The sequence below is a fragment of the Nelumbo nucifera genome, chromosome 6 (assembly GCF_055504915.1).
Source record: "Nelumbo nucifera cultivar China Antique chromosome 6, China Antique-T2T, whole genome shotgun sequence".
In the NCBI taxonomy this organism is placed as follows: Eukaryota; Viridiplantae; Streptophyta; class Magnoliopsida; order Proteales; family Nelumbonaceae; genus Nelumbo; species Nelumbo nucifera.
This window is the reverse complement of record NC_142654.1, coordinates 66,536,758-66,548,583: the sequence shown is the minus strand read 5'-3', so window position 1 is coordinate 66,548,583 and position 11,826 is coordinate 66,536,758. Positions and strand designations below refer to the sequence as shown.

General features: G+C 36.5%; 1 protein-coding gene across 1 annotated transcript; it reads left to right on the top strand.

Annotated features, from left to right (window-relative positions):
- The first annotated feature begins 256 nt into the window (after positions 1–256).
- On the top strand, positions 257–10,477 carry LOC104606854 (AT-hook motif nuclear-localized protein 10-like). Its single transcript, XM_088889891.1, has 5 exons — positions 257–1,820; positions 3,310–3,362; positions 6,843–6,974; positions 8,331–8,492; positions 9,838–10,477. Exons 1-5 carry the CDS (start codon positions 1,343–1,345, stop codon positions 10,063–10,065), a joined length of 1,053 nt encoding a protein of 350 aa, XP_088746017.1. The 5' UTR covers positions 257–1,342; the 3' UTR covers positions 10,066–10,477.
- The last annotated feature ends 1,349 nt before the right edge of the window (positions 10,478–11,826 follow it).

Sequence of the window (11,826 nt, the reverse complement as noted above, 5' to 3'; positions counted from 1 at the left end):
GAAATTTTTTTAAGCAATCAGGCGCATATTTGCACTTCGAATAATTAATCCGATAGTGGTAAGTTTTCATCATCAGTAGATTGATGTCTCTGACGGATACGAATTTGACGCTGATGAAGTCTTTCCCACGTGAGTTCCTTTATAAGAACAACACGGTTGTTGATCTGGTATTTCGGTCTTCAACATAATACGAAAAAGACCAGAAAAAACAAAACATTATTTTTATTTTTATTTTTCATGGGAAAAGCTAGAAGCCAAGAGAAAGAAAGAAAAATAAATATTTAATAAAAAGGTGGTAAAAAAAAAGAGAGAGCTACGGCGAGGGCGTTGGAGTTAATGCATTTATATTTAATTTGATTTTATTTTAATATTTTTGTACGAAAGCAATTTCGGCCTGCTTTACTGCTTTTTTAGTAAAAGCCCACAAAGAAAGAGAGCAAGGCATGAAAAAAGGAACAAATAAAAATTAAAAAATATTGAAATACTCTTAAATTCTAACCATTTCTCACAAAGCTTTGGAAGCTCTTACTCTGTGTTTTCTCTCAGAAACCCTTAAAATTCCTCGTTTCTATCATTGCGATCTCTCTATTTCTGACTATTTTTCATTTTTTTAGGTAGGAAAATGGGGAATTTCTCGTTCTTTTTCTAATTTTCTGTTTTTTTTGCTATTTTTTCGGACGATTTTTCAGTTTTTTAATTCGACAAAATTCGAAAAAAGAGGGATTTTTTTGTTCTTTGGAGGGCGGATTTAATGACGGGGATTTAGACTGTGCTGGATTTTATTGCAGGATCTTGTCTTGGAAATTGGAAAATTAAAAAAAATTCATGTAAATTAGGGTTCGTGAGGTGATCTGAGTTTGTTCTTCTCCAGGTTTCTCAAGGATTTTTGTCTTAATTCTTGGTTTCTGTTCTGTGTTTTGCGTGGCTTTCAGTTCCAGGATCCACTGCCTGCCTTCTCTGTGAAAGGCCGGGTTTGCGAGGTCAGGGCTTTCTTATTGTGTGCTTAGGGTTTTAATCTTGGGTTTAGGGTTTTTCAAAGTTCTTGCCGTAAGTTTCTATTCAGTAGATTTTATCGGTAAAATTCAACGTTGTAAGGTGTGTCTTCATTGCTTGCTCTTTAGGTTTCCTAGTAGCAGAGCATATTCTTAGTGAAGTTGCTGTTTTGGGGATTTTTTTTTCCAACTCAGCAGTCGTGAATTGAGGTTTCGTAGTAGCAGAGGAAATATCGCAGCTCGGTTTGCTTGGCATCCGAAGAAATCTTGAGGACAAAATTCTGTTGATGGTCTAAGCATTAAGTTGGTTAGAGATTTGTTATGGTTTCTGGGCATACCTTATTCTATTTATGATGTCCGGATCTGAACCGGGAATCATGTCGGGAAGAGAATCGTTCGGGGTAGGTCTTCAGAAAAGTCCAGTGACTCCAGTCCCTTCTCAGGCCTCGGGAATGCCCAACATGAGATTAGCTTTCAGTTCTGATGGGACTGCGGTATACAAACCTGTCACTGGAGGCACTCCGGCGTACCAAACCAGCGGTGGAGCTTCTACTGCTGGTGGACCTGGTGGTGGTGATGGCTCTTCCAGTGCAGTGATGCAGCACGGCCTTAATATGAACATGGGAGAGCCCATTAAGCGGAAAAGAGGGAGGCCCAGAAAATATGGTCCCGATGGCACCATGTCTCTTGCACTGACACCCGCTACTCCTGCTGTTCCTCCAAGCGGTGGGTTCTCTCCTTCGGCGGTCTCGCCGTCCTCATCGTCAATGAAGAAGGCAAGGGGCCGCCCACCAGGCTCGGGCAAGAAGCAGCAAATGGCTGCTTTGGGTATCCTCTCTTTCTTTCAGATACATGTGGTTTTGGTTCTTTGTTGTTTCTGTGGTTTAGTTTGATTGTTCCTTTTTTTTTTTTATTTTCTCTCGTCATTTTTGTTTATCACGTGTTGGGTTGGTTCATGTATGGAGAATCGGGATTTGAGAAATTTGATGTTGTTGAGATGTTACTGCAACAGGGGTCCTGACTTTAAGGCTTGGTTGATCTAGGTTTTGTTTATTTTCTGTTTATTAGTTTGGGTAGTGATGGCAAGTGGGGTTGATGGATAATAGGGAGATGAATAGATGGCTCTGTAAAAAGGAAAGAAGGCAAGTTGGCTTTGCCGGAAATTTGGAGCTGTTAGATCTGATTTCTCAAATGCTATTTCAAAATTACTGTTTTGCCCTTATACAATGGTAGGTTGATTGTTTGTTCCTGCTCTACTGCTACTGTTACGTCTCATGTAAAACTCAGGTTGATCTATTAATAGTGAAAAGTCATGTTGTAATTTTGTCCTTTATTTATTTTTATTTGTGGGTAGAAAATTATTAACTCTATTTCTTTTTTGAAATAAACTAAAGATAGGCACGTAATTGAGTCTATTGTTTCTATTCTTTTTCTTTTATGGTGTTGAAAGATTTTTAGGAATATACAGTCAGACGATTATGAGCTCTAGTTCTAAAAATAAAATATTGCTGTATTTCAACAAAACAAAAGTTTGCTGATTCCGTGTTTTTCTTTACTATTTCCTTATGCAAATTGAGTTACAGTTAATGTTCTGATCATTTGTAGTTATGCTTGCTTTCTATTACTTGCTAGTTTGGGTTGAGCATTAGTACTAAATAATTTTGCATAAGAAAATGTAAAAGGAAAAGAGTCAGTAATATTATCTGTTTGTATCTTTTATTCTTAAAATTATTTACCATCATTTAAAATATAATAGGGTCAACTAACCTAATAATACAATATTAACAAGAAAATTCCTCCCAAAATGTTGGAAGGGAAAATAAGGAGAAAAGAAAGAAAAAACAAACAAAGTTAAATGGGGTCCTTTTACAATTAATCACTGAGCCTGTATTTGACGAAAGGCATGTAACAATAACAGTGTGGCATTAATGTTCAATAGTGAACTCTAATAAATATAATAATGAACAACATAAAGGTAATATTCCAAATAAAACTTTAGGAGTCAGACAGATCTAATAGATCTCAATTTTCAGTTAAAACAAATTTTTATTTTCCCCTTTTACCAAACCTATTGACTACCCAGGGAAATGGGGGAATTTAATTTTATAAGATTTTGTTGGATATTATAGTTATATTGAATTACATTTTTCTTTGAGATTACTTAAATTCAAATATGGAATGCAAATGGCATGTGGATCTCTTTCTTTCCTTGTTTTTGGATTTGATTATTCTTTTTTCTTGGTTTTGCTGCTGCCATGTTCTTTTTATTTAGTTACAGTTTGTATTACAAATTTCTAATTAAAGGCTAATCTTGCAGGTTCAGCAGGCATTGGATTTACACCACATGTTATCACAGTTAAAGCTGGAGAGGTATGTATGGCTTGACTTGTAAGATTATCTGGGTTTGAATTTGTACCACTTTATTTTATTTATGTATTGCTTTTGTGAATGGGGTGTCTACTGTTATGTTTGAAAACATGAAATGTACTTGATAGTGATGGCCAGTTTTGGTTTGATTGATGTCCACTTGATTGGTGCTGTCCATGAAATTTCTACTTGTTGACATCCACTCCATTGTTGATGTTTCTTCTTGTACCCCACCATAAGTTGTACCTTTCTGCAACTAATGCTAACTGCTAATATTTTTAAGAGCTCCGGTCCCAGAAATGGGCTATGTTTTGCCATCTTGCAGGTGGAGTCCTACTGGACATTTCATTCAACCAGTTTTAGGGTCCATTTGATAACAGCTGAAGATGCTGAACTGAAAAGTTTACACTTTATCTTTTAGTGAAGTTGGGGGCTACTTAATGGCCGAAACTGAAGTTTGGTTGATCCTTATATCCTTGAATTTTTTTTTATTTAATTATTTTAACAACTAAAGGACAAGAAAGTAAGTCTTTCAGTTCAGAACTACAGCTGTTATCAAATGATCCCTTACTCCCTTGGTCTATTATTCGAACCAAAAACTGATAATAACAATAGTATTGCAAATTAAATGATAGATGTTGAAGAAAAGTTTATAATTTGTTTCAAACAATTGCATACTGGTATTGTAAGAATAGAATTTTAATATTACAAATTAATAAACTGAATCTTTACTCGCTGAATTACATTATTATATTTGTCTTTTAGAGCTTTGGATATTCTTAATTCTTTTTTATTATATTTTAAGGTTTGGTACTAATAATGTTTGTATAATGGTGCCATGTGGGCCAGAGATCTTAAAGTTGGTTACCTTATTCTCTGCCCATGTGGCAAGTTTTTCACTTTTTCAGTGCAGTGGCTCTCTGCCGCACAATGGAGTTTTGCACTTTTTTAATTTAAGTGTGAAAATTTCAGCAACTTTTGTCAATGATAAATCTGGTCTGCAGAGTCTCTGAATACTCTTTTCCTGTTGGGTCCGACTATGATATGGAAAACCATATCATATCTAAAACCTCTATTACTGCTACGTATACAGCAGTTACCAAATTTATTTAAGTAACTGGTAATTATTTTTTTATGTATAAATTAAAATTTAAAACACTCTTTAACCTATCCGTTACTGAATCCTCGTTACCCATTCTTATCTCCTTCGAGTTCCCTCTTCTGGTCGAATTTCTCCCTTTTGAAATCGTAAATCCACAATTGGGTTATGGATTTGACCTAAGTAAAGGATTTGGATTTGGTGAATACATACCCCAGGATTTATGCGAGTCAAAATAATGTTCCTCTCTTGTAACCTTATAAGTGGACGGCAATTGGTTGATGGTTGTTAGACAAAGCTGGAACAATCTCAGATTGAACTTTAATCACCTTTCCATTGTCAACAACCTAATCATTTTATGCATATTGTTTCAAAATAATCTTGTCATTCTTATAGCGCTTAACCTCTGCTAACATGCCAGCAATGCGTTGGGGATCTACGTCTATATTTATTTTCCACTGTAAGGCATCAATTTGATCCTCAAATGATCGCATTGTGTTTACAACTATAAATGTTTCATCAAGATCAAATACCATGCCAAGACATCTAAGATTTAGCATGGCAAGACAAGAATTGTAAAGCCCTGGTGCAACATTAAAAGGATGTGTGACTTGTAACCTTTTCCTGTACATCTAATATGAACCAGTGATCATTTTCTGTTTTGCATTTTCATTTGGAAGTTTAGTTTAAAATTATGACTGGGATCCTATCTAGGTGTAAGGATCTCCTTTAATTGGTTGCACGCTTACACCATGATGCATCATTATGTGAAGTAGACCTTTAGCTTCCCCATTTTGTGGACAAATTACATACCATTGTTCCCGTCCCTTTATGAATTGCAGACAGGTATGCTCCATATAAGGATGTGTGACTTCTTATGACCTTTTCCTGCACATCTATTATGCATTATCCATCCTTCTGTTTTATATTTCTATCTGGAATTTAAATTTAAGCTTATGACTAGGGCCTTTCTGGGTGAAAGGATCTCCTTTAAATTGGTCCCATACTTAATGACACATAATTATGCAATAGAGACCGTAACTGCTCCATTTCGTGGACAATGTACATATTCATTTGTTGGCTCTTTGGACTCCAAATCTGTTGGTCGGTCTCCGAAAGTCTGTAGAGAATGGCAATGGAGCAAGTCAGTAATTGCAGAGAGAGAGAGAGAGAGGATCCTAGAGAGGGGGTTTTGGGCCTTCTCTATTTATAGAGAAGGCTCCTCCGACCAAGTAGGAAATTACATAATGTTAGAGGGAACTTTACCCAAAGCGGGAAAGTCTGTTTGGTTTGATCTGGGACAGGGAGGTCACAAGCAGGGTTTCATGATTTGTCAATGCGGAGATCCCGGGGTCTAGGTTCCCGCCCTTCTCCTCGTGGTGTGCATGTGAGCACAAGCTCAGTTACAGCCCTACTTTTGGAAAACTCTCACGCCTTAGGCATTTGCATTGATGCACTGGTGTATCATCAAAGTTCTTTTTGTGGTGCTTATATAAAGCATTGTAGACTTGTGTTCTGTTGCGCTGCAGCACTTTAGTGTTATGTCATTGCAGTGCGTGTCACTGCGCTAACAGGCCAATAGGCACAGTTCCTTTGTCATCATGAGGATGCTTGTTTGCTGTGATTAAGGCTTGAGTAGGACTGCATTATGGGAATTTTTAGGCTACATTAGTTGTGACAGGATATTTTTTGACACAGGTGGAAGCCTGGGTTTGCGAGTGTGATGTGAGTGCGCTGTGGTCACTTACTTGAGTGTCCTCAGTGATATCGCTATGGGACCTGAGTCCATATACTTGTACCATTGTTGCCTCTATAAACTGTACTTGGGCATGCTCCTTTTATTCTAGAGTTATCATTCATATGGTATGGAGGAAGCAATGTAACTAGGAAACCTGTCTTGGGTAAGTCACAAATGACTTGCCTGTTAAAGTAGGTACCTTCATGACCATTGTAGCCAGATGGTATTTATGTGATAAAGGCTGTCTACAAGCTAGTTGTCTTTGATTGTTTATCCATGCTCGTAGCATTATCTCTAAGCTTCTTTTATTGTTGGCGTTATTATATGCTAATATATTCCTACAGATGTTCTTATTTTTAAACTAGCTTCCATTGAAGATAGGGAAGGGGTGTAATGGGACAATTTGTCTGAGGGGCTGCCATTCAAAGCTAGCTGTAGGTGTATTTGTATCTGGTTTCTAGGGTATAACAAAGAGCTGATTTGAGTTCAGCCAAGCTGAAGCTTATCCTCGACTGATCTGTCTTCCTATAATTCAATAAATCTCTTGATGTTGAAATAAAAAAGATGCTCTTATTTTCCACTTGAAGATCATATGAGATGGTTTCTGCAGCTGGATTATTAACCACAGTTTATTTCTGCTTTTCAGGATGTTTCTTCTAAAATAATGTCATTTTCTCAACATGGTCCACGGGCTGTTTGCATTCTTTCCGCAAATGGTGCTATATCTAATGTAACACTGCGTCAAGCAGCAACTTCTGGCGGAACTGTAACTTATGAGGTTTGTGAGATTATTGTTTATTGTTTTATCTGCCATTGTCTAATAAGTAATAACTAGATGTTTCAAATATATGTTCAATAGTGGAAAAACATGCTTATTTCTCATAAAATTTACTCTTAATATTTGCTTTTTTAACTGAGGCTCAGGAACTTCTAAAAGGAAAATAATTATAGTTTGATGAATTTCATACATGATACTACAGGAAATTTAAAAGGGAATGGGCATCTAAATGTGCCTTTCTCTATTATAGCAGTTTATTTATATGTATTTTATTTAGGTATTTGATCATGTTTTGTCTAGGTTATTCAGGGTCTTCTGTGGCATAGAGTGGATATGGACCAAACTCTTGAATTTAATCATGAATTGGTCACTCTGAAACTTAAATGTGTCAGCGTAGAGGTTTTATCATAACACCATAACACCAAGCAACTATCCTTCAATATGCTATGGATCTTATGGTGTCAGAGTGAAAATGCTAAGCGGTAGAAAAATCTATTTATTGGCATAGAACTGATAAAGTTCATATGGTTATACTAAATACATGATTGCATCTACAAGACATTTGCACATGAGAAAGTGTTGAGATTCTAAAAAATCTATTTCGGTATGAACCTCATTAAAGAGAAAAGATGAACATGCAGAAAGTTCTTATCTCAGCGGGATAGTTGTGTTCAAAATGATGAAATTCCATGTATTGCTAAAATAGCATTACCTCGATTATGGATATGGATTAAATCCAGGTTGTGTCAAGGTCATGTTCTTTTCAAACCAACAAAGGTAATCCTTTTCTAAGGCTCCAACTTATGTTGAGAAAGTCATGGAAATTGTGTACTAAACTCATCATCATCATCACCCAAGCCTCATCCCAACTATATAGAGTTTGGCTACATGAATCCTGTTTCACCATTCTGTTCTGTTTAATGCTATATCCATTGTTAAATTATAATTTATAAGCGCAAATTATGTACCAAACTGGGCAGGGAAAATTTCCATCTTCATTTTCTGTGTAATGACATTTTGTTCTCCATTTAAAAAAGAGTAACGCAATGAGGGGGAGTGCAGCAAAATGGTAGGCCCTTTAACAGCCCCTTTTACAGCCTTCCACTACAAACTTATTATTATCTGACAAGTTGGCATTTGTCTTTTCCACCTTGCATTCACTTGATAATTTCATGACCAAACACACCCTAGAAGTTAATATATGCACTGGTCTTTGGATGGTGTTGCCCAAAAAAAAATAAAGGTGGCGATTATGATTATTGCTGATAAAAATGTCATTGTTATTGATCAAAAGATATTGTTGTTAATGTTGAAATGTTGCACCTATCTGAGATTCTCTTACATGTTTGAATGCAGGGACGATTTGAGATATTGTCACTTTCTGGTTCATTTCTTCTCTCGGAGAGTGGTGGTCAGCGTAGCAGAACTGGTGGACTAAGTGTGTCCCTTGCTGGTCCAGATGGTCGTGTTTTAGGTGGTGGTGTAGCTGGGCTGTTAACTGCAGCATCCCCTGTCCAAGTATGCTTATCTTTATACTCCTAAGTTAATACCTCTAGTTTTTGTTTATTTTACTGCATTGAGTTTTTTTTTTGGCCTTTGTATTATAATGTTTGTGACGTAAGTAAAATTCAACTCAAGTCAACTCAGCACTATTTGTGGTCAGTTATATAAATTCTCTTCAGCCATTCTGCCATCTTAATCAAGGGTAACGTTATCTGTCAAATTTGAAGCCCTTAAATTGTTTTTTACCACTTCAGACCACGTTTTGTTTGTCTTTTTCCTTTTAGAGCCTTCTACTTCACCAATTCACTAGAAAAGTAATGCCTTGTCATGGTGTTCCCAAAAGTTTAAACTCATTTTTTTAATTGTTGGAAACTCTTATTTTTAATTTATTTACCAGTATCATACATGCTTATCCTTAAAAAGTGGAAAGAGTATTTCATTGTAACTAATTCCAATTTTTTATCTGGCTGACCAAAAAATTCCAAAATTTATCAGCTTAAAATTTTTATTTTATTATCAAAAAGGTTATTATTCCTATGAAACCTTTTATTTCCTAAATAGGTTGGACCTGACTATAAATGAGTTCCAATGCCAAAAATATGTCATATGGTATTGTAGATGTCCATAAATGTCTTGTGTTGCTTTATTATAGAATACTGCACTATGTTCTACAAAGAGCAGAATGCCTATGTTCATAAAAGCTAAAATCTATACAAGATACATGTGCATTAATTTGTTAAAGCTAACATGCCTTCTACATAAAAAATGAGATGGCCCTTGTATGCCTGACAATATGAATATGGTAGAGGTTTCTACGACAAAGAAAGGAAGAATATGCAATTTACCGATCAAAAAAGGAAAAAAAAGGAAGAATACGTAGAGATTGACTGGGAAGGACAAAGGTAGCTAAGTCTACTGTTTTGGTGGTTAGTGCAGGTTGGAGGATTTAAAAAGTTTAGGGTTGAACATTACCTCCCCCCAAAAGGAAAAGGCCTCAGCTTTGCTTTGTGAGAAAATATTTAACAATTCAGTCTTTTAGATATAGCCTTGTGAGATTCTAGGGGGGGCAGCTTAACTGGATGGGAAATCCTATCCCACTGGACAACCAAGGCAGCTGTGGAAGGTCCTTTTGACTTTATGGTGCACTGTGGGGTTGCCATTCATGTTTCATAGCCAGTCCTTGTGAGCATGATGGAGGGACAGGATGATGAAAAAGATGCTGTCTTTTAAAATGGTGATATTTCCCTTACCGTGAAATCAATAAGCTAATTGCATATTTTGCACGAAATGTGTCATTGGCCTATCAGCATAGAGATTTGTTTCCAGGTACACAGATGGTTGACATGATGTTTCTTTGCAGGTGGTAGTTGGTAGTTTTATTGCGGAAGGACGTAAGGAGTCTAAATCATTGAATCAATCAGAACCATCATCTGCTGCAACCAAACTTGGGCCAGCAGCCGCAGGAAGCCCGCCGTCAAGGGGTACACTGAGTGAGTCATCTGGTGGGCCTGGAAGCCCACTGAACCAGAGCACAGGAGCATGCAACAACAATAGTACACAAGGATTGGCAAACATGCCATGGAAGTAGATGGGCATTTGTAGATGAGCAGCGTCTTTACCAGAACCAGACTGTACTACTAATCACCAAGAAAGACTAGACTTTGTTTGTAATTGAGAAAGCCCCCTTTGTGTTAACTTAATGTAAAATTGTAGGTGTGCTGACGAACAAGGAGGAAGGTTGGTTTCTTTGTAGCCATAGAGGCCTTCCTCCCCTCACTACAATATAGGAGCCTAGCCCCTAGGAGGTGCCGTGGTGGTGTGAGACTAATACTAGCTCTAGCCATCCTTCCCCACCGGTTGGCGTTGTCTCTTATTTGGGAAGTTGGATCAGAGGTTTTCTTTTTTTTTTTTTTTTGGTTTTTGTTTTTGTGTTGAATGAGGTCATTGTTTTAGAAACAAAAGGTGGCTATTAAATTTTTTCTTCTAGGTATTCTACGAAAGTTTTACTCTCTCTCTCTCTCTCTCGGTGATCCACTCACGTACACATAGCACTTGGCTGACGTGCGTGGTGTCATATGATCATATCCTAGTTATAATCCAGGCAATTGTGAAACGAAAGCAATTGTTAACATTAAGGTTCAAAGTATCGAAAATGCTATGTGTATCGGAAAGTCAAATTTAAGAGACGTATCAGGATACATCTTGGATATGGAAACACATGGAAATGTAATAAATATTTTAATAAAATATAAATAAATATCAATATCACTAAATATAAGACATAAATGAGTTATTTATGCAAAAGAAATAGCACGTTTTAGTGGGTTTCATGAAAAATAACATATTATAATTAATAAACAGGAAGTCGGGAACAGAAACATGCTATCTAATTATGGACATAATAGATCAAGTAATTATTTTGCATGTTTTATTTTAAAAATTAAATTAAAATTAAGAAAAGTAAATATGTAACAAAAAATTGAATGGATTTATGGACATAATAGAGGAAATAATTAGTCTGCATATTTTATTCTAAAAGTAAACTAAAGTTAAAAAAAAAATATCAATGATTCAATGTTTTAAAACACAGAGGTGTTCCACTAGAGGCGTGAAGCATAATTCAGAATGCAAGAGGCATAAGCTTCCTTAAGAGGAGGAAGGAAGAAGGAGGAAGGAGGAAGGGGGGATTTCATTTTTTTTTCTTTATCTTTAATAAAAATCTTTTATATTAAAAAAAAATGCATAACATTTGTTAAAAGGGGGGTCTTGTTGAAGTGAAGCGAGCTCGCCGAAGCGGAGCAAGGCCCCCCTAACTCTAAAAAATAAAATTGGGCTACATCGAAAAGGGGGACGGGGGGGTCAGGGGGGCGAGCAGGGGGCAAACCACTTTCTTTCCCCTTATCTTTTCTAACATTGGCTGAAAATGTAAAAAAAAAAATTGTAAAAACATTTATTTTCACTCCTTTTTACACAACCTTGAAAAACTTATTGAATCTTGGCATCTTGCAAATTTATAAATGTTTTTGGAAAATTTTTACAAGATTTGAGTCTTTAGAAAGATGGCTTTTTGGAAGGTTTGGGAAAGAAAGAGGGCTTCTGAAATGGGTTTAGAAGCCCTCTTTCGAAATCACTTCTATTTGTGTTTTAACAACAATAAAATCGTTGTGTATCGGCCGTGTTGCGTATCGGCCAATACACGACCGAAACTCACTGATACAACACCGATATGGCGTCGATACGCCTTTGACACGTCGAAAAGGAACGGTACGATTGATTTCAAACCGTTCCCTGTGCCGAAAGCCTTAAGACACGATACGTATCGGCCGATACGTGATGAAATTTTGAACCT

Excerpts from the sequence above, each read along its gene's own strand:
- LOC104606854 (XM_088889891.1), top strand. The coding sequence starts at position 1,343 with ATGATGTCCGGATCTGAACCGGGAATCATGTCGGGAAGAGAATCGTTC. Across the intron at positions 1,821-3,309 it reads GCAGCAAATGGCTGCTTTGG|GTTCAGCAGGCATTGGATTT; the intron begins GTATCCTCTCTT and ends CTAATCTTGCAG. Across the intron at positions 3,363-6,842 it reads TCACAGTTAAAGCTGGAGAG|GATGTTTCTTCTAAAATAAT; the intron begins GTATGTATGGCT and ends TCTGCTTTTCAG.